The sequence below is a fragment of the Mustela putorius genome, unplaced genomic scaffold (assembly GCF_011764305.1).
Source record: "Mustela putorius furo isolate JIRA1106 unplaced genomic scaffold, ASM1176430v1.1 tig00000508_pilon_pilon_pilon, whole genome shotgun sequence".
NCBI classification, from domain to species: domain Eukaryota; kingdom Metazoa; phylum Chordata; class Mammalia; order Carnivora; family Mustelidae; genus Mustela; species Mustela putorius.
Window position 1 is genome coordinate 5,707,092 of NW_025421402.1, and position 20,067 is coordinate 5,727,158.

General features: G+C 59.3%; 1 protein-coding gene across 5 annotated transcripts; it reads right to left on the reverse strand.

Annotated features, from left to right (window-relative positions):
* Nucleotides 1-350: 350 nt before the first annotated feature.
* Nucleotides 351-19,619, reverse strand: SLC45A3 (solute carrier family 45 member 3). Of its 5 annotated transcripts, none has more exons than XM_045081106.1 (5): nt 19,495-19,619; nt 6,815-7,190; nt 5,185-5,967; nt 4,201-4,466; nt 351-2,138 (listed from the first exon to the last, which is right to left on the reverse strand). In XM_045081106.1, the coding sequence occupies exons 2-5, from the start codon at nt 6,984-6,986 to the stop codon at nt 1,701-1,703; spliced, it is 1,659 nt and encodes a 552-aa protein (XP_044937041.1). In that variant the 5' UTR covers nt 6,987-7,190; nt 19,495-19,619; the 3' UTR covers nt 351-1,700. The 5 variants fall into 5 exon arrangements, with proteins under 5 accessions (XP_044937041.1, XP_044937042.1, XP_012913692.2 ...); XM_045081107.1 differs by having other exon boundaries at nt 6,815-7,142; nt 19,495-19,598; XM_013058238.2 differs by lacking the exon at nt 19,495-19,619 and adding an exon at nt 11,997-12,214.
* Nucleotides 19,620-20,067: the final 448 nt, after the last annotated feature.

Below are 20,067 nucleotides of genomic sequence, written 5' to 3' on the forward strand. Positions count from 1 at the left end.
CCTGCACGGGCCAGGTTCCTTCCTCCTTCCTATTGCTGCAGTTGATAGAGGGTGCTTGTTCCAACTTTTGGCCACATTATGAGCCCTTTGAGAAAGAGAATGCCCCCACTCTCCTGCACTCCATGTTTTCCCTACCCGCCACCCCCAAATTCCCAACAACTCTCCAATCCAAGGGGTAGCACATCCATGCTCAAGCGCCAATCATAGGTCGCGTACTGGTCTATGGCTCCATCTGCTGGTGACACTGGGAACTGAAGCTGCCCACACAGGATCCCTATTGAGAAGGAAGCTGAGGATAATTTGAGAGAGATCTGATCCTTCCCCCTCCAGGAAAGATAAACACAGGCCAATGAAACATATAAGAAGCCTTTAATTTCATCACCATAAACATTATACTCTGATTGCTCACAAACAGTATAAAATATTTACTCCACTAAATAAATAAGACATAACATTATTGCAAACGGCACTTTAAACCCCCCAGAGATAAGACCTCCTTAGCCCAGGCAGGGGGTACTCCTGAGTTTCCGCGCATATCCAAGCACGGATATGCCCTGGGGGCTGAGACAGATAAAAGCTCTTGAGGAGCCACACTCTGTGCTTCCGATCCTGGAACAGCCCCAGGGAGAGGGTTGTGGAGTCAGTGGGGAAACGGAGTGGAGGGGTGGGCAGCTCCTTCATCAGTCCAGCCCTGGAGAGAGCAGAGGGGAGTGGGGGTGGGGGGTGGGCTGGGCCAAGAGAGGAGGGGAGGCTAGGGAGGCTGCTGAGACCCGGAGCCCCCCCCCTTCACTCACCCCCAGCTCCCCCAGTCTTGGGTAACATGATTTGGGATATCAGCTGGGTAAGCAGAGCTTCCAAGCTCCTGGGTTGGGCAGTTTTAGGGCCAGACTGATCACCCAAGGGAAGATGATTCTGGCAATGCTCAGCCCGATAAACCAGATGCCTCCCGGGGCCCACTGGCGATCTCACCTCTGAGACACCGAGATGGCAGAGCTGGGAATTGATTCCCCTCTACTTAGTTAAATAAATAAGTTAAATATTTAAAGGCCTGTGTCCCTATGATGGCAACATAGGGGCCAACAAGCCATGTCCTGATCAAATGTAGTTGTTGGGGGATGGGAGAAGGCAGTGCCATGCGGCCAGGCGGCTTCCTCTCTCCCCACAAATAACTTTCATAGTCTCAAATCCTGCAGAGGAGTTTCATACTAGAAACTTCCATGCAAGACAACATCAAAGGAATCTATGGGATAAGAGGGCTTGGAGATGAGAGACCAGGTGGTCGAGGTTACTGAGCTCTCCAAATCCCTTCTCTGGGTATGTCTTGACCAGGACACTAGCAGTTAACCCTGCCTGGGTCATCTCCCTGCAGAATCCCGCATTCCAGTGCACGGAGCTAAGGAAATGGCCTACCCTTCTGGCCTCCCTGGAGAAATCCAGACTGAAGCCCGTTTGGACCAACAGTCAGCCAGCCCGGAAGACTGGTGAGAGAGAGAGAGAGAAAAAGAGAAGCCCCAGTCCCCTACCTGTGCAGCTCTGCACCTCACCGCCACGGGGTGGCAGCAGAGAGCCACATCACTTTGGCAGGGACAAACTGGAAGGCCCCCCCAGGGGGCCAACTGGATCCGCTGTGGGGGGTCGGGGGGGTTGGGACCCAGGGAGGCAGGGTCCTCAGTGGTGACCCTCAGTGGGTCACAGGGACTCTACACAGAGTATTTGGTCAAGTCACTCTTGTCAAATACCACCTGTGTAGCAAAATAAATGGCCACAAAACCAAGGCCCGCAGCCGACACCATGTAGGCAGTGACAGACTGGCTGAGCTGAACAATGGAGCCCATAAACAGGGACGGGGCCACCTGGGACAGCAGGAATGCACTGTCCAGGATGGCAAGGTCCAGGCAGATGCCCCGGCCCGGGATGACCCTGGTCTCAGGCGGCTCGCCCACCACCACCCGCATGGAGACGTCGCAGGCAGAGGCCCCACAGAGCACAGGTGAAGAAGGGAGGAGGCCGCCGCCTCCAGCACCCATGTGTCCATTGGGGAAGGGAGATCCGGGCTTGGGGCCAGGTGGAAAGTTGGGCATCAGGCTGTCCTCACTGGCACTACTTCCGGCATCTCCTCGGTATTTGGGCAGGAAAACCTGGGGAGGAGGAAAACGGGAGAGGTAGGAATCCAAGCACAGGATCCCAGCTCTGAGAAGAGACCCCAGCATTCACACCAGAGGCCGGAAGAAGCCAGGCCACCAGCCTCAATGACAGCTGCGCAGCAGGCCAGACCCTCCTTCGTCCGGGTCTAATGAAGACTCTCCTTCCAGGGCAGGGGATGGGGGGCACAGATCTGAATCCAGAAGTCTAGGTCTCCTCTAGCCTCTCCTGGAACCAGTAAGGGGCCGACAAACTTCAGTTGCAGGTCAGGAAGAGAATGGAACCCCAAGGTAGAGGGAAAAGACAGAATGAAACAGGTGAGAAGAGAGACGTGTAAGAACTGAGGAACAAAATCCAGAAACGGGACCCCTGAGGGCCCAAATGCCCACACAGGGGGTTAACCCTCCTACTTTCTACCCCTCACCACTCTGCCTTGGGACATACTCCCCAACCTCGCAGAAAGATGCTCTGCTCCCACTGGGGTCCCAGGCCGTACTGTGAGGCACAAGGCCCCAGACTCAGGACAGGGAAGGCCCAACAGACTCAGCCTGGAGGAAGAGAGGAACAAGAGGAATCTTCCAGACTCCTTCAGCCTAGCTGGACTAATGCTGAAGCCCTTCTTGCTTCTTTCTCACTGTGTGCTAGAACCCCCTACTTAAGGATAGGGCTAGAATTCAGCCTCTATGTCCCTATGCCCACTAGCGCCTAACGTGGAAGGGTCCTTGAGTCGGCTGCACTGGAGCTGGGACCCATGGCAGAGCTCAAAAGGGAAGGAGACAGCTCTTGGGGTGGCCAGAAGTAGGCAAGGCAAGTACAGACGGCGTACGTGGCCAAGTGTGCCATCAACTGCTTCTTGGAGTGGACGTCCCGGGACCTGTCCTCCCCGCCTGCCACCCCCGGAAAGACCAGTGAGCCTGGAGCCTCAAGAGGCCCCAAGGCTAGACACACTCCGCGGTCTGAGGGGAGGACCAGCCTGAGCATGTTCCCTGAGTGCAAGTGCGCATGCCCAAGCCTGGCGTCCGGACACCAGCCCCGAGCCCCCAGCCGGGGCAGCAGCAGAATGAAGGCCAATGAAGGTCATCCGTGTGCTGACAGGGGCCTCAGGGACCGGGCTACCCCAAGCAAACCCTGGCCCCCTCCGTCCACATGCCCCACCCCTGCAGCTGCCTATTCAATTAACCACCCTCCTAGCTAGCCATTTCTCCGCTACTTCACTCGTGTCTTCCGGCGGACAAACTTCCTCCCTATGGTCTGGAAGCTCTAGGAGGGCAGGCCCTCCTAACCTCAGGACACCCCAACTTCTTACCCTCTGGCCAGAGCTCCCTGAGGCCCGTGAAGGGGACAAAGGTGACCACACAGCTTTGGTCGCGAGGCTTCCCACAGAACGGGGCCCCTGGAGGGGCTGGCTGGCGTGAGGCCAAGCAGGAAGGAGGCCCCCAACTTACAGCGGCTGGGTGAGCTGTGCCAGGTGCATCGGGCTCAGAGACCCGCCGTGGGGGCGAGGGAGGGGACAGAGGCAAAGGTGAGAGGCAGGAAAAGAAAAGAGAGAATTAGGCAGAAAAAGAAGATAAACCAGAAAGAGAAGGGATAGTGAGGACCCTTCTCCCTCTTGGAGACCAAAGCGGGGCAGGGCCCATCACAGTGCCCCTCCGCGAATAAAGAGAGCCGTTGCCAAGGCCAGACCACCACCACTCAGGGCGGCTGAAGCCAGGAGCCCAGGAGGTCATCTGATCAGCCCCAGCACCACCTCTGCCTAGAACTACCCAGCCCAGACTGAGCGCCTCCTCCACTAGCCCAATTCTTCTGGATCCCCAAAGAAGGAGTTAACATTTCCTGCAATTATCCACTCAAGTGCTTTATAGCCCTGACACCAGGAAGTCATTCCCAGAATCTAATCTACACCCTCCTTCCGTGCAGCCCACGTCTCTGGCCCAGGGCTACACGGCTTCCTCTCCAGTCAAAGAAGGACTTCTCGCTCTCCAGCTCTCCAGCCGGACCCTGGCCAGGCTCCTCCGGCTGCCCTCCGCCCCCGCCCCACCCAGCGGCCAGCGTGAGTACCTGCTTCTCCCGGTGGTAGAGGGAGGCCAGCGTGTAGGGCAGGATCTGCAGGGCGGAGAAGGTGAAGCCGGTGAGGGCAGCCGACGCGGTCACCACGGCCACGCTGCGGGACAGGCACATGGTGCCGGCAGCCACGGGGAAGGCCACCACGCTGGCCAGATAGACGGCCCGGGTGCCGAATCGCTGCACCAGCCGGTCCATGACCAGTGAGAAGAGCAGGGACACTGCGCACTGCAGGAACAGCCCCAGGCTGCCCATCCGGACCCCTGTGGGGTGGGGGTGGGGGGGAGAAGAAGTCAGCGGGAGCAGGAAGAGGCTGGTACAAACTGGGGAGGGCTCAGAACTGTGGCCAGGCCCGTGTCCCCCCCACCCCTGCCATCAGCCCACCCGACTGCCACACGTGCGATCTAGGTTCCTCCGGGCAGGCCGTTAGATGGTGCGGTCAAAGCCTCCAGCTAAGGGCAGGGGACCGCACCCTGAGGGTTGCTCCGGGCCTCAGCTAGTGCTCAGCTCTCTAAGACAGTACAAGGGAACCCAAAGACAGCTCTGCACTTGGCTCCAGGACAGAGCTCGGGAACGCTGAGCTGTAAGTCTGGCCAGGGAAGGGGGAGAGTCTACAGGGAGAGCAGAGGGCACACTACAGTTGGGGCCAGGTGGACCCGAGACGTGGCCTGGACTCCTCTGCCCTCTCTGTTCCTTAACTAAGCTGAGCCTTTTCTTCTGGCAAGTGGAAGCAATGACTCTGAGCAAACTCTCCGTGGCCTGAGGTGCTGTGACCGCAAGCCACTGTGGCGGCCTCGTGCACAGACAGGCCCATTTTCCTGACCAGGATATCGGGAACAATCGGGAACCCAGACGCACAGTAATGGGCCTGGCTCAGACTGTACAGAGTGCGGGCCACCACAAGGCCATCCCCTGCAGCTGGAGGCGGGGGGGGATCTCTCACAGCAGCCCCCTCCTCGCCCCCCATTGCGGAGGCCTTACCTTCATCATAGTGTCTCCGGGCCTCGGTGCCCGGCTCAGCCCGGGGCACACCCTGGTACAGCCCCTCACCCACAAAGTCCGTGTAGAACAGCGTGAAGGTCATGAAAGCCATCCAGCTGCACAGCTCGGCCACAAAGAGTCTGCGCAGGGTGCGAGGCACACGGCAGCAGAGCTGGTGCAGCCGGGGAAACAGGGCGCCCAGGCTCCGGAAAGCCAGGCGGGTGTGGCAGGGGCAGCAGTGCGGCCCCGGGGGGACAGCCAGCCCTTCCGCCGGCTCAGCCGGACCCAGCGCGGCCTCCTCGGCCACAAACAACGTGGCCGCCACGCAGGTGAGGAAGATGACAGTGAGCAGGCCGAAGAGGCACTCCTCCTGGGTGCCCAGGTAGGGGGCCAGGGCGCTGGCATCCCAGTCGATCGCAGGCAGGAGGTAGCCCAGGCAGCCCCCAAGGCTGATCATGAAGGCGTAGACGGAGAAGGCCTGGCGACAGTGGTCTGGGTCCCGGAAGAGGTCGGAGAGCAGGGCCTCCAGTGGGGTGAAGCACACCTGGCCGCAGAAGTCCAGCAGCCCCACGCCCAGGATCAGCAGGGCCAGCTCCAGGGGCCTGGCATCCGGGCACAGCAGCCCCGCCAGCCAGCCGGCCCTCGGGATGAGGAAGAGGCTCAGGAGGACGCCCAGGGACAGGGCCCATATGAAGGGCCTCCGGCGACCGTAGCGCCCACGCCAGTGGTCACTGGCCGAGCCTAGGAGTGGGACCGAGATGAGGCCCAGCACTGGACCAATGCCTGCAGGAAGGACACATCGTATGAGCCACAGGCTGCAGCCCTCGGGAGTGGTGGGGAAGGGAGACCGAGCTCCTGGAGGAGGACGGATATGACCACCCCATGCAGGGCCACTTCTTTGCTTGACACGGTATGGGGTATGTCACGCAGATTCTAGGTTCGCCCTCGCAGCCAGGACCACTAACGCCGCATCCTCAGATGGGCACAATGATACACGGAACAACCGGTAAGTGAGCCTGAAGCACAGGGGCCAAGGGAGAGGTAGGGGGCACGAGGCAGGGTTTCAACAGGCAGTGTGACCCCCACCTCCAGCCCAGCATCCTGGGAGCCACCCCAGGGCGACCTCTTGCCTTCTGTGGCTTTTACAGAACACATCCGCAGTCGGGGCCCAGCCTGGGCCCTAGGGGATAAGAAAGAGCCCTAGCTGAGAGCCCCTGATCTTCCTAATCGGTAGCTAGCCCTCCAGCCTGCCTAAGTCACCCAACTGCTCAGCAGCCTCCATGACTGATGAAGCGGGGGACCCCAAAGGGTATTGCAAGGATTAAATGAGTAACAGATAGAAAGGGCTGAACTAAGGGAAGAGCCGTGTCTGCTACGTGCCAGGCACTGTGTGAGGGTCTGGGGTATTGAGGGGACCACGGAATGTCCCTGTGCTCTTTTCCTGCTAGGCACCCATTGCCCCACCCCTGCCCACGGTCACCCATCCACCCAGCAGGGCCCAACCTGCTGCCTCCACTGGCTCTTCCTGAGCCAGCAGCCGCCTCTCCCTCTTTGGGCAGAGGCATCGTCACCCTGCCTCCTGGGTGTCATGGGCCCGCAGCAGGAGGCAAGGAAGCTGTGCTGCACTCACCGAGCACCATGGTCATGAACTTCTCCTCGACCCCCACCTCCAGCAGCAAGGGTGGCACGTAGGTGATGCCGGCGGCCAGGCACACTTCCAGGCCGAAGGTCAGCAGGTTGACCAGCAGGAGCTGGGCTTTCCGGTGCCGCAGCAGGCGGCCAGCCCACAGCCTCTGGACCATGGTGGGCTTCACGCGCTCCCCGGCTGCCGTGGCTCGGCCCTGCTCCGGACGCCCAGGCCTCTCCTCCTTGCTGCCACTGAGTGCCCCGGCCTCTGCCAGGAGCCCATTTCTGCCAGCCTTCCGCGCAGGTCCGGCTCCTCGGGCCACGCTACACGCCTGTGGGTGCAGGGAGCCTCGGTGGGGACATAGCTCATCCCTCCGATCCTGAAAGCACAATAACAGTCAAACCCAGACTGTGCAATCCTGGGAACCAGGCCTCTGGGATTTGCTCTGAGTTCTCTGAATCCTGTTCACTCCCAGGCTGACAATGGAGTGGCCGTGCCACCCCTGCTGCCAATCAGGAAATGCATGTTAATATTAGCCTAAGGCTGACATAACTAATAAGGTAAATATCATTTTTAAACCTCAGCACACTCCACAGCCAAAGAGATGTCCATTTTTCTCTGTTTTGGACTATCTTTGCCTTTGCCCTTGCCTGCCGGTATGGAAAAAAGAAAAAAAAAAAATCAGACCAATTGAATTCCCAGTTCCCCGGGCCCTGTTCTCAAGGTGCCTCTGGAGACCCTCTGCTGGGCCTGGTGTGTTTGCTTTTCTCTCTCCACTTCCCAAAGCTGGGCTGGTCAACTCCCCTCTGTTAGGAGCAGCGCTTCCTATCCCGAGCTGCTGGCCACAAGCCACGTTGCATCATAACCCCGGCCCCCAAGAACGAGGACAAGGGGGTGGGGAGGGCGGGGAGGCTGTGGTTTGTTGGGTTGAGTTTTAACCTGTCATTGAAACCACTTAAAGAGGGCGCCCCTGGAGGACCTTGGCCTGCAAACCTCTTCCTGGAGTCTCTCCGTGGAACGTTCCCACGTGGACTGCCCAACTGTCACGGGACAGGGGGGCCCGCTCCCAGGTCCCCACCTTTCAGGGGCACCGAACGGCACCAGCCCGTACAGACACCCGTAACTGGGCACTGCTGGAAGGTTCCCCCCACTTTCCAGAAAGCCCTTCTCTGCTCCCCAGATGGTTCCATTCTCAGCAGAGATGTCCCCACGGCCCTCCCCGCTAGGCCTACCTCCTGGGCATAGAGACCCCATTGGGGCAGCCACGCCACGCTGTGCCCCCCAGCCCCAGGCAATGGGCCTCCAGCTCTTGCTTCCTGACAACAGGACCCAAGGCGGTCTGCTCTGTTTAGGGGCGACCACGAAAGAGAGAAAATCAAGTCAGCCACAAAGAGAAGTAGAGAAGGTGGGTCTTGCTGAGAAAAGTCCCCTAACTTGTCATTCATTCCTCCCAAAGAGGTGCCGACAGAGCCTCCTGCCACTCCCAGTGGGAGTCTACATGCCCTCCCCTGCCTCACCAATTCACTCCCACAAAGACCCAGGAATAGCACTGGGTCCACAGTCCCCAGGGCGTCTCACCCACAGTGGCCTTGGGCGCTACAAAGCCTGTGGTAGGTGCTCTCTGAAATACGCCACAGGGAAATCAGGTCGCTGCCAATCCGGGGAAGATGTGTCCTTCCCATAACTGCTTTCCAAGCCCTAGGAGACCAGAAAGGAAGGCCAGGCAACTTGTGACCTCTTCCCCAAAGCTCTACTCAGACCCTGACGATCCACTTTGGGAAGGGGCATGCACTCCTATGGGGGTGGCACAGGGAGGAGCGTAAAATAGGGGGTGGCATGGCTGGGAGGGGCCACAAATCAGTCCCCGCTGGGCAGTTCTGAGCCACGCTCATCCCCTGCTGCAGCAGCCCTGGGGAAGCCAGGAGCCTGCACACAGACCAAGACAGGGTGCTGTACTCTCCAACCTGGAGGGTGGGGTTCTGGGCCAAAAGGCTTCCAGCCCATTCTACTCCCCGCCCCCAGTCTGGGCAGGCCCTGGACATTCACCTGCTGTTGGGTCCTCCCTGAGCAAACAGACGGTCAGACCCAGACTCACCCACAACCTGCCCACATTCCCAAGCTCTCATTGCTCCCTGTGGTTGCAAGTAAATTGCAGTCCTGTGACAAAACCAGGCACCCCGCCTGCCTCCTTCCCTCCCTAAGCCGGCCCCTTGCTCCCTGGAAGACGCAGGACACCCTCCTTAGCCCACAAGAGAGAAAGACAAAAAGATGAAAGAGGGTGAAGAGAGGGCTTTCCCTTCTTCAGTCCAGATAGCTCAGGAGGGGCCTCCCCCTCCCTCTTTCTCCTGCCCCTTCCCCTCCGCTGCACCAGGCAGCTGGGGGCTGGTCCAGGTGAAGAATTCATTCAAAGGAATTGGGTAGGAGGTGGGCAGGCTCAAAGCCCAGCGAGCGCCTCTCTGTTCTTAGGTTGCTAAGCCCATCCTCGCTCTTTTGACTTCAACTGTGCCCCAAGGTCCAGGGCACTCTTGCCCCACCTAGACTAGAGTTGATTCTTTCCAGCCCAGAACTGCCTAAGGAATTCCAAGCCCATAAGACTATTCTGCCCTTCCAAAGATCCCCCTCCTGGACGTTCCCCAGAGCCCCAGTCTCACCCCACAGCATCCCCACTCCGGGGTCCTCAGGGTGGAGGGCACCACAAAAGACTCCCTCAGTGCTAACCGGCCACCTGCTGTCCCTCCAGGGCAGAAGCACAGAAGCCCAGGTCCACAGCAGTGGGGAGGCAAGTGGTTTCCTGCCACTTTCCCACTTTCGTGGCCACCCCTCCCTCCCGCAGCCCGAGGACGCGCTGCCCAGCAAAGCTTCTAAGTGACGGATGACTGTCAGCCCCCGTTTGGGGCACCCCCTGTCTTCCTCAGGAGTGCAGGCACGGAGACCAAACTCAATTCCCCCCAGTACCCCGCCTGTCCCACTGCTCCTGGAGCACTGGGCCCATCTGGCAAACAGAAGATTCACCGGAAGAGCGGGCCTCCTCTGGAGACTCACCTGGTAGGGTCGAGGCAGGAAGAGGAGGGCAGTGGGGTACCCAGAGGGGATTGTGGCCTGACCTCCGGAAAGGAGCAGCAGCCTTCGGGGAGGACGAGTCCTTCTCAAGTTCTAGGTATCTGTCCTCCAATGACAGGACAGCAAGAAGGCTGGGAGAAGCCCAAGACCTCCAGGAACCTCCATGGAGCTCTGCCCCAGGCCATCTTTCCTCATCCCTGGGGGAGCAGAACGCAAGCCCGCTGGGCCTGGTCAGTAAGCCCAGCCCCGGAGCAGCAGCCCTATGGGCAACCTTCCTAACTCCCTAGCACCTGCGAAACGTTTTCCCCAAGAAGGCACGGCAGAAAGCAGTGTGGGGGTCGGGGGTGGGCAGAGGGAGAGATGGGAAAGTCCGAAGGGCCCCCCCATCCCTACCCCCACCAGGGAAATCCTGGCCAGACCCCCGGAAGGGGCAACTCCTGAAGTTTCAAACGTGGTGAGGGGACCCACAGCCCACTGGGCAGGAAGCCCCACGCTGGGTTCGGCCACAGGCGAGCGTGGGGAAACGAAACTGAGCAGCGAGAACAAACTTGGCCTGAACTTTCTCCAAAATTCAAAAGACAGAGTGAAGGCGGCGGGAGGAAAGGCGAGAGCCCACTTCTGGTGGCTCCCTGCGGGAAGGGAGGGTCAGAGGGACGCATAAAGAGGCCTTTGAGGGCTTTCAAAGGGGCTCCTGCCCCCCTCGCGCCCGAGGTGGGGCTGGGGGAGCAGATTCCCTGCACTGACGGACAGAGGCCAGAGGAGCCGGGCTGCAGCCCGCCGCGGGCCAGTGTCAGGCCGCAATTCTATGGGCTCTTTATGCAGAAACCGGCGTTCCCCACCCGCCCAGGCACATCAAACAGCTCGGCCCCCACCCACCCTGACCCCAGCAGCTCGGCGACCCTGCGCCCTCCCGCCACACTCATAAAGCCGCCCGGCTTTCCCACACGCTCCTCTACCCCTCACAGCCCCCAGGCGGCCCCTCCCGTGGAGAAGGAAACGGGGTGGGCTGGGCTCCCTCCAGGAATCCTGACTCGGCTGCAGGAAGGGGGTGGGGCCACTCCTGGCCAGGCTCCCCCACACAGGAAGGGGGGACCCCCATTCCCCCACACCGGACTGGATCCTAGGAGCTCATTCCAAACCGAGCTCTCCCAGTTCTCTCAGCGCTCTAGGCTGGGGGCACGGAAGAGGACTGGGGCGTTCACCAACCCCGCATCCCCGTGACCCAACCCCTTGCCTCAGCCCCAGGGGACCAATGTCCTTGGCCTTTACTGGTAAGACCTAGCACACTCCCGAAATGCGCTCTGCCCTCCTGGGGCCCAGTGCCGCCCCAGAAAGAGGCCGTGCTGGCCAGCCAAGGGCCCTGCAAATGAGCATCCTTTGAGGCGCCAGCTCTCACTACAGCCCCGGGCCGGGCCGGGGGCTCTGGGAATTGCTACCTGGGCAGCTGGGGGAAGGGCGGCACACAGGACACAGCGCCTGGGGCGTGCCTCCACACCCACATTCGGTCTTGGATTCTCGGGCTCAAACTTCGCAGGAAGGGCGGGTCTGCTCTCCCCCACCCCACCCTACAAGAAAAGGCAGCGTTCTGCAGAAAGAGGCCAGGCCTGGGCTACGCAGGATGCCCCCAGCCACCTGACCGCTCAGCTCGGGTTGATGCAACCTCTCCATCTCGAGGGAATGGGCAGAAAGGAGGAAGGGGAGGGCTGGAGCGAGGGGAGGAGGGCCCCACCCCTGGCCCAGACTGGCTCCCCAGCTCCGGCCTCCCCCAGGGCCTAGGGGCCAAGGATTTGGAGATGGCCCTGCTGCGCTGCCTTTTCTTCGCTCGGACTGGAAGCCTTCTGCTTAGCAGCTTGTCAGAGAGAGCGAGGGGGCTGCAGGCCGGGACACAAAGGGGGATTAGGGAGAAACCTCTCGGCCTGCAGAGTAATCCATCAAACTCTCTCCCGGCTGCCAGCACTGGCCCCTTCCCACTCAATTCCCCTTCCAGCTGCCGCGGCCCCCCCACCCCCTCCGGCTCCGGAGCCCTGTCACTTCGGGCAGCACAGAGAATCCCAGGCCCTGGGGGGGCAGAGGGGGCACAGCGCAGACACTGGGAAAGGGGCAACGGCCCCCTCCCCCCACTCACCCCCAATGTGTGAAAACCCAACAGGTGGCAGTGGCTTGGAGGAAAGTTGCTTTTGTTGCCCTGTCTGAGAGCCCCAGTCCCGCTTCTGAAAGGAAACAAATGCGAAGAAGAGGTTGGGGGAAGGGGAGGGGAAAGGCCCCAGAGCCCACTCTCCTCTCCTCTCCCCTCCCCTCTGCAACCCAGTGACAGGAGTTCTGGGGCTGCTCTGACCCTCGCCTTGGCCGGTCAGTCCTGGCCAGCCCAAGTGGAGGTGAAGCACCTTCCCAAGGGGTCACCTGGCAGTCCCACAGTGACATTCTGCACAGACACACATCTGGCTCCAGGCAGAGACCTCCCAATCAGACTTCCCTTCAGACAACAGTGGCAGCCAAGGGTCACGCCAAGTCACCGTGACCAAGAGCCCTCCGACCCCAGGCAATCAGTTACTCTTCACCCTCGAGCTCTCTTCAACACCCCCCCCCCGCCCCGCGCAGGGCCACTGGTCATTGAACCCTGGAGGGTTCGGCAGGGTGCCCCTGCTGGTGGCAGCCTGATTTGGGTGTGCATGCCAGCTCCCCCACTCACATGACCTGGGTAGTGGCCCGCCGGACCCCGTGTGAGGTGGGGACCATGAGTACAGGCATTTGCAGGGCGAGGACACGGAGACGAACGCCATGCCCCTCGCAGAGACAGCTCGTGGAAGTTCTGGCGGGGACACCTGGCAGAGGACTCTCTCACCCCCAAAGGGGAGCAGCGGGAGCATTGTCTGTCAGGGCGGAGGGACTAGCAGCCCTTCTTCTCTGGCAGCATTCCCCTCACCCACGTGCTGCCCACACCGCCCTCGCCGCCACTCACGCCCCTTTTGGCCCCCCGAGGCAGAGGAATGCCAGGAATGCAAATGCCTCCCCAGGTGCTGGCCCGGACAGGTGAGGAGAGGTCACTGCTGCAGACCTGGCGGGTGGCAGAGGCTTGGCGGAGGCGGAGAAGGAGATGGAGGGTGGAGTCAACCTCCCCGGTTGTGGGATGAGGGTGGATTCCCTTGCAGGGACAGGAATCGCAGTGGCTGACAGCCGCTGTCCAGAGGTGTCTGGCATGTACTGGATACCTGACATGCCTTTCCCTCTAATTCCAAGCATTCGAAATGCTGCCAAGTGCTCTGAACTGGGAACCAGGACAGAATAGTCCAATTTCAACAACTTTTGCTGCTATATAGCCTGGACAAGCTGTTTTATACACACACACACACACACACACCACGGACTCACAGGTGTAAAATGAGAACGAGTCTATATACGGTCTAAGGTTCTTTACAACTGAACGGCTAAGTGATCTCGTGCCCACCCGCCACCCATCCCACTCCCTGTCCAAGCCTCGGGTGTGGTGCTCTCCCTCAGGTAAGTGCTCACTGCCAAGGCCACATGGCACTGGGGAGGGGCTTTCACAGCCTTCCATGGTAGAGAGGCCAGGGACCCAGGTGGAGAGTGCCAGTAGTTAGCGGCCACCCAAGACTGAGCCAAGTAACCGAGACATCTGGGGGCAGAGTTGCCATCTTCCCTACTCCCTTCCAGAGCTGGACTCCAATTGCCTGGCAGAAATTGGTAAATTCTTTCTCTACTTGGGCCACAAGAAATGCTTCCCTACAACATGGGGTAGAGGTACCAAGAGATCCCCTGGTCCAGGGTGGGGAGAATGGGGAGCTTGGCACAGTCTCCAGGCCGCTGGGAAGTTCTCGGCCTCTGATGCCTTCTCAGTTCCTACAGCCCCTGTGAAGTGAAACTTGAACAGCCTCCCTCCTAGTGAATTTGAACTTTGCCAGCCAGCCAGCCAGACCGGGCAGCTCTCCTCATCCTGCACAGCCAACCCTTGCCCCCGCCCTGCAGACTGGCCTCCCTCAGGAGGTGGAAGCACGCAGACAAGAGGCAGGGGATAGAGGGTCTGGACAGACCTAAGGAAGAGAAGAACCCCCGGCTGGGAGGAAGGACCAGGATGCTGGTCCTAGCTCTGCGATGTCCCACCTCTAAGGTTTCAAGTTCAACGGTCTCAGGCCCTTTCAGCCCTGATATCCTACAGTCTGTGACCAGTTCTATTTATCATCAGAAGGCTCTGGGCCAGAGCCAGCCCTATGAAAATGTGTTCTCAAAACCCCAGTCACTCAGTAGTGAGCAGGGTGCAGGGGGTTTCCAAAAAGGACTCTTTTATTAAAGAGTCCTAGTTTGCCCACGCTTGAAGGAAGTATGCCTCAGCGCCTGCAACCTAAGCTCCCCCAAAGGACTGTCAAAGAGCACAAAAATTAACTGGCTCACTCGTTCACCCATCCACCCATCCAATGCTCGCTGAGATCCAATTACGGGCCAGCCCACCATGAAGGTGCGGTGGATACAGAGACCATGGCCTGCAGCCCCCTTTGGGAATGCTAAGACCCAAGCCCCTAGAGTTGGGGGCCCGCGGTATAGGGCATAACCGGTTCTCCCAGGGCTTCCTGGAGGAAGAAGCCATGATGCAGAGCCTTGAGCAGGTCAGACCTATGCAGAAAAGGGCAGATACCTGCAAAACACAGCCACTAGAGACTGGTACTTCTACACACACCAACCTCTCCTTTTGGCCTCTCCCCGGTGAGGCATAGTGGCAAGAACACCAGACCCAAAATCGTGGCAATGGGTTTCAATCTCAGATCTGGACCAAGATGGGGAAATGTATCAGCCCCGGGGCTGATTTTCCTTTCAAAGTATGGCCATACTCCATTTACTTCCCCCGACACATCCTCATTCACCTGACTCCTGTCCAGCTCAAGTCCGAATATCCTCTTGGGCTCTCTGGAACCCAAGCCATCAAGGATCCCCTCTTTCAGGGGCAGCTGGGTGGCTCAATCCATCAAGTGTCTGCCTACAGCTCAGATCATGATCCCAGAGTCTAGGGATCAAGCCCCGCATCCAGCTCCTTGCTCCTTGGGGAGCCTGCTTCCTCTCCCTGCCGCTCCCCCTGCTTGTGCTCTCTCTCCCTGTGAAATAAACACATAGATACAATCTTAAAACAAAACAAAAAAGGATCCCCTCTTTCCTCGAAAACTTACTGCACTCAACAGGCAGCTCTCAGCGTTGGATGCTGCCAGTGGTCCTTCTGGTCTCCTTCCCTAACCTCTGCCCCATCAGCCCTTCAGCTCCTGGAAAGCAAGGACCACAGTCCCCGTCCAGGACCTAGAAGGAGGAGTCCTCAACAGAAGGCCTTTAAGTGAGGCTGAATCAGGATTCCTGTCTGCTGCAACATGAACGGCCTGCCAGGGATTCAGGCAGGGCCACGCTCGAGGTATCTGGGCGCCCAGCTCTTTGCAGTGACAGGAGCCAGGAGCAGGAAGCTAGATTGTCACATCCCTAGAGATGGGCTGTGCGGTTCCAGCTCGGAAACTATTTGTGCCAGCTCAAAAGGATATTCGAGATTAGAGGCTGGGTGAGAGGTAACAAAGAGCACTGGGGAAGGAGGGAATTGTCTCTGGCTCCTGAGGGCAAGGCTCCTGCTGGGCATTGGGTCTGGCCTGAACCTGGTGACCGAGGGACTATGGGGCTATGGGCCATGGGACGAGATGCTGCTCTCCAACCCATTCTTGCTGGCTCATCCCAGCTTCCCGGAGAGAGTCATCTCCCGAATCAACAAAGAAGCGGAAGGGAACAAACACGCAATGAGCCCCTGGCCTGTGCAGGCCCTCTGCCAAACATGCCTATCTCGTGTAATCCCCAGGGTAACATTGCGCGGTGAATATTATCCTCGCCATTTTATAGACACGGACGCCACGGCCAATCGGTGAGGCAGGCCCGTCTCCAACATCAGAAGCAAGAAGCCCTACAAGTCATTCAGGGGCAGTGGCAAAACTGTGGACTTCTTCCCATGGAGGAGGAAACATAGACCTCCTAGTAGGAAAAGGGATTAAATAGGAAGTTCTGGCCAGATGTCAGGACCACCCCGTGACAGCTCAGTCAGCTCCTGCCCCCCAGCAGGGACACTTAATACACTAGACAAAGCTCCACACTCCAGCTCCAATGCTGGGAGTCAAGTGGCATCAGTGATCACGATGCTGGGCCTGGCACCAACTGGTCCAGCCTCTGTCCTTGCTGCTCAGCAAACAGGGCCACTGACTATTCAAAGAAAGGCAAGCTGGGTTTTTCTTCTGGCCATCAGAAAGCAAAGGGCTTGGGGGCCGGGTGTGGGGGAGGAACAGAGTAGAATCCCATCTTCAGTATGCCCCCTCTTCCTCATATGGTTTCCCTAAAAATCACAGCAAATAACCTTTCTGCAGAGGAGGCTCTTAATCTTTCAAGATACATATTCACCTCTATTATCTCCTGGTACTCTCGCTCACCTTGAGGAGATAGGCAGGGCCGGAGTTTCTGGACTGATTAAAAAACAAGTCACGCACAGTATTTATGGAGAACAGGCCAGGATGTCCAGTCCTGGTGTGTTCTTTGCACTAGACCACAAGTTCAACAGCAAGTAGGTCATTCACAGTTTACATATAATTATATATGGTCTCACTCCCCTGCTCAGAAACTCTGGTTTCTAAGCATAAACCACAAATATTGCCTCCACTGTCATCCGATAACAACAGCTGACATTGATCAGGCTCTGTTACACCCCCTGCGGCCATGGGAGCTCCACCTGTATCAGCTCCTGCAACTCTCAGAATCCGGTGACGGGGTGCCTTACAGAGGAGGAACGGGAAGCACAGAATAATGAAATAACTTGCACAAGAGGAAACGGGGTTGAAATCCGGGCACCTGGGTGCTGGAGGCCAGTCTCTTCACTAGTTATACAGACTCCCTGAGGTCGGGGAGACCTTGCTCCCAAAGAAACAAGAGCAGAACCCAAGCATGGAGTCCCAGGCTGGGTGTTGCTGTCCATTTGGTCCTGAGTAATAGACATAGTAAGTACTAGCTAACATTTATTGACCACTTACTATTACCTAAGGCACAAAGTCCAGAGCTCTGTATGCATGATTTAATAAAGCTCTACATTTTTCGTATTTTACATATTATAGACCGTTAGCTATTTACATTTAAGAAACAAACAAACAAACAAAAGCTACAGGGCACCGGGCTGGCTCAGTCAGAAGAGCATGCAACTCTTGATCTCGGGGTCCTGAGTTTGAGCCCCAAACTGGGTGTAGAGCTTACCTAAATAAACTTAAAAAAAAAAAAAAAAAAAGCTGCAAAGTATTGCCATTATCAGCCCCATTTTGCAGCCAGGGATATGGAGGCTTTGAAGATGTTAAGTAACTCACCCAATGTTTCCATACCCAAGAGAGCAGCCAAGGTAGAAAGCCTGTCTTTCTGACAATCTAGGTTCTTTTTTTTTTTTTAAGATTTTATTTATTTATTTGACAGGCAGAGATTACAAGTAGGCAGGCAGAGAGAGAGAGGAGGAAGCAGGCTCCCTGCCGAGCAGAGAGCCCAATGAGGGACTCCATCCCAGGACCCTGAGATCATGACCTGAGCCGAAGGCAGAGGCTTTAACCCACTGAGCCACCCAGGCGCCCCAATAATCTAGGTTCTTACCCATAATGCTGTGTTGTGGGTTCTAATGATCCAAATGATGGTACTTAATTTCACTTTCAGCATCCTCAGACCATCCCCACGTTTCTGCCTTGTCCCTCCAGAGCCCTGCCCAGGCTGCGAGACGGGCCTCCACACCAACCCACCACCACCTGGTGGCCTGGAAGGACTTGGGTGGGCCACCGAGAATCAGGAGCAGCTCTTTCTCCTCCTCCTTCGGGATAACCCGAGAGCCAGGAGGGGCAGGGAAGTTCACCACAAGCTCCATGAGGAAATAGGAAAACTTCCCCTCACACACCCCACACACATACTCTAAGTGGGGCCTGTATGTCCACAGCTGTACATTCAGCCACAGCTGTATTTTCCTCTTCAGACTCATCCTGCTGACTCAAACTCCGTTTTTCTAAGCACCTTTAGAAAAACAGAGTCCTGGCTCCATGACAGGCCTGGGGGGAGGAGATAAGGGAGGAATGAGGGGATGGGACCCATCCAACAGAAGGGCCTGTGACCTCAAATACCGCAGCACTCACTCCCTAGGAGAAGCTGGGCTGCACATTTCCCGGGGCTTCCCTTCCTGCCTGTCCCTCCCGGGGCCCTCCCTTCCCCACCCCCAAGGCCAGTCTGCTCCCCAAGCCTTGGGCAGGTGAGCCCCACACCAAGGCTGCTTGTTCTGAAAGGAGATCTGCTAGGTGCCTCAGGAAAGGCGGCCAGAGGCCCCCGGGGCCTCACCCCCAGCCCCAAGCAAGGCTTCCAGGAGCAGAGGTGAAGGTGGCCCTGGGCCTAGGTGCCCGGGCTGTGCCCCGCTGCAAACTGCAGGGCAGCAAAACAGCAGCTGGGCTATTCTTAGTGTCCGCTCCACTGGGATCAGGTCCGTGTAACAGCTGAAGGGCAAGTCCTCACCAGGTACCCACGATGCCAAACCCCTCCCAACCCCAACTGTGGCCCCTGGAGAAAGGAGGAAGCCGGGAGGCACGAGCAGCCCTGGGGGTGGAGGAAAAGCTGAGCAGGTCAAGAGTGTCTGTGAGGAAGATGGAAGCTGATTCAGAGGTCAAGGGCAAAAGCAAGTCACTGGGGGTTCGTGCGCTTCAGGGGAGCAGAAGACTAAGCGAAGGGCTGGCTCGCACTCGGGAGAAACGCCGCAGGTCCCAGTGAGCTCCTCCAGCAGGCCATGCCACTACCTAAGCCCAGAGTCCTGAGAAGCCAGCGCGGATGTCCAGGTACCATCTCATCACACCTGTTTGCTGATTTCAGCACTGTCACCGTCCCTACCGGAGGCCCCCTGGGGGCGCGGAGAAAAGGGCCTCTCCTTTTCCTCCCTCCCGCCCCCGCAAGGATGACCGAGGCTGCGGGGCAGTGGGCAGAGGAACCCACACACCCACACACTCCAGCCTCAACTCTCTGCCCGGAGCCCGGCCCCAACACTAGCGTCCGAGATCGCTCGGTCACCTCTCCCTCCCTTCTCAACCCCCGCACCTCAGCCCAAGCAAGCTGGCCCGAGCCCGGGGACTCCACGGCATCCCGGCCGCCGGCCCCTTTCCCGGCTCCCCAGTCCCGGACTGTGCGCGCCGCGGTGACTCATCCCGTGCCTTTCCGGCGAAGCCGCGACAAGGGAAGAAAATAAATGCAACTTTCCAAAGAAAACTCTGACGCTGGAGCTGCAACAGGAGCGAGCGGCCGGTCCGCCCGCCGTCTGCCCGGCCGGGGGCTCCCGGGAGGGCCCGCTCCCCGCCCACCCGCCGCCGGGCCCGGGACAGCGGGCGACCCGGCGCTCCAGCCCAACCCGCCCTCCGCGTTGGAAAGCCCGGCTCTGCGGGGACCGAGCGGCAGGACAGAGGGAACGCGCCCGGGGCCCGCCACCTCCCCCGGGAGTAGCGCGGGGCGCGGAACACGCCACCCCGCGGAGCTCCGCCGCGCGGCCCCGCTCCCTCCCCCGCGCCGGGGGGTCCCCTCCCCCGGGAGAAGAGGGGGCGCGCGCCTACCTGGCCGAGGTGTGCGGCTGTCACCCAGGGCCGGCGCGCGCAAGCTGGTCCCCCCCGCCTCCTCCCAACGCGCGCCAGCCGGGCCGCTTTTAAATCTCCAGGTTGCTCGGCGGGGGGAGAGAGCATGCGCGCTGGGGCTGCGGGAGGGGGAGGGGCGAGGCAAGGCAAGGCGGGTCGGGGGTGGGGGGTGCGGGAGGGGTAGGAAGGGGTGGGAAGGGGTGGGGCTGGTCCCGGGGGAAGAAAGCGGGAGGTCTCGGAGCGGTCTTTGTAGCCGCGACCGAGACGGGCAGCCCCCGCGTGGCTCCCCGCCTGCCCTGTCATTACCTAGGGCCGTGCACCGCCCCCTCGCCGCTCGCCACCAAAACATTTAGGTAGAGACTGCCCGGCTCCGCGGGGCACCTCCCCTCCCCGGAGCCAGTCTGCGACCATTACCCGCACGTGCTGTTCTGGCCGTCCGCCGGTCCGGGGGCGGAGCTGCACCCCACCCAGCCGGGACCAGCCGTTCGAAGGAGATGGCACCCTCTTCCCCCCGGTCGCTCTTCCTGCCGTTCGCCACCCTCCGAAGCAGAAAGC

Coding starts and splice junctions, on each gene's coding strand:
- SLC45A3 (XM_045081105.1), bottom strand. CDS start 8,256: ATGAATGACAAGTTAGGGGACTTTTCTCAGCAAGACCCACCTTCTCTA. Junction 4,467..5,184: donor CCGGAGACACTATGATGAAG/GTAAGGCCTCCG, acceptor CCCACCCCACAG/GGGTCCGGATGGGCAGCCTG. Junction 2,139..4,200: donor TCTACCACCGGGAGAAGCAG/GTACTCACGCTG, acceptor CCTCCTCCCCAG/GTTTTCCTGCCCAAATACCG.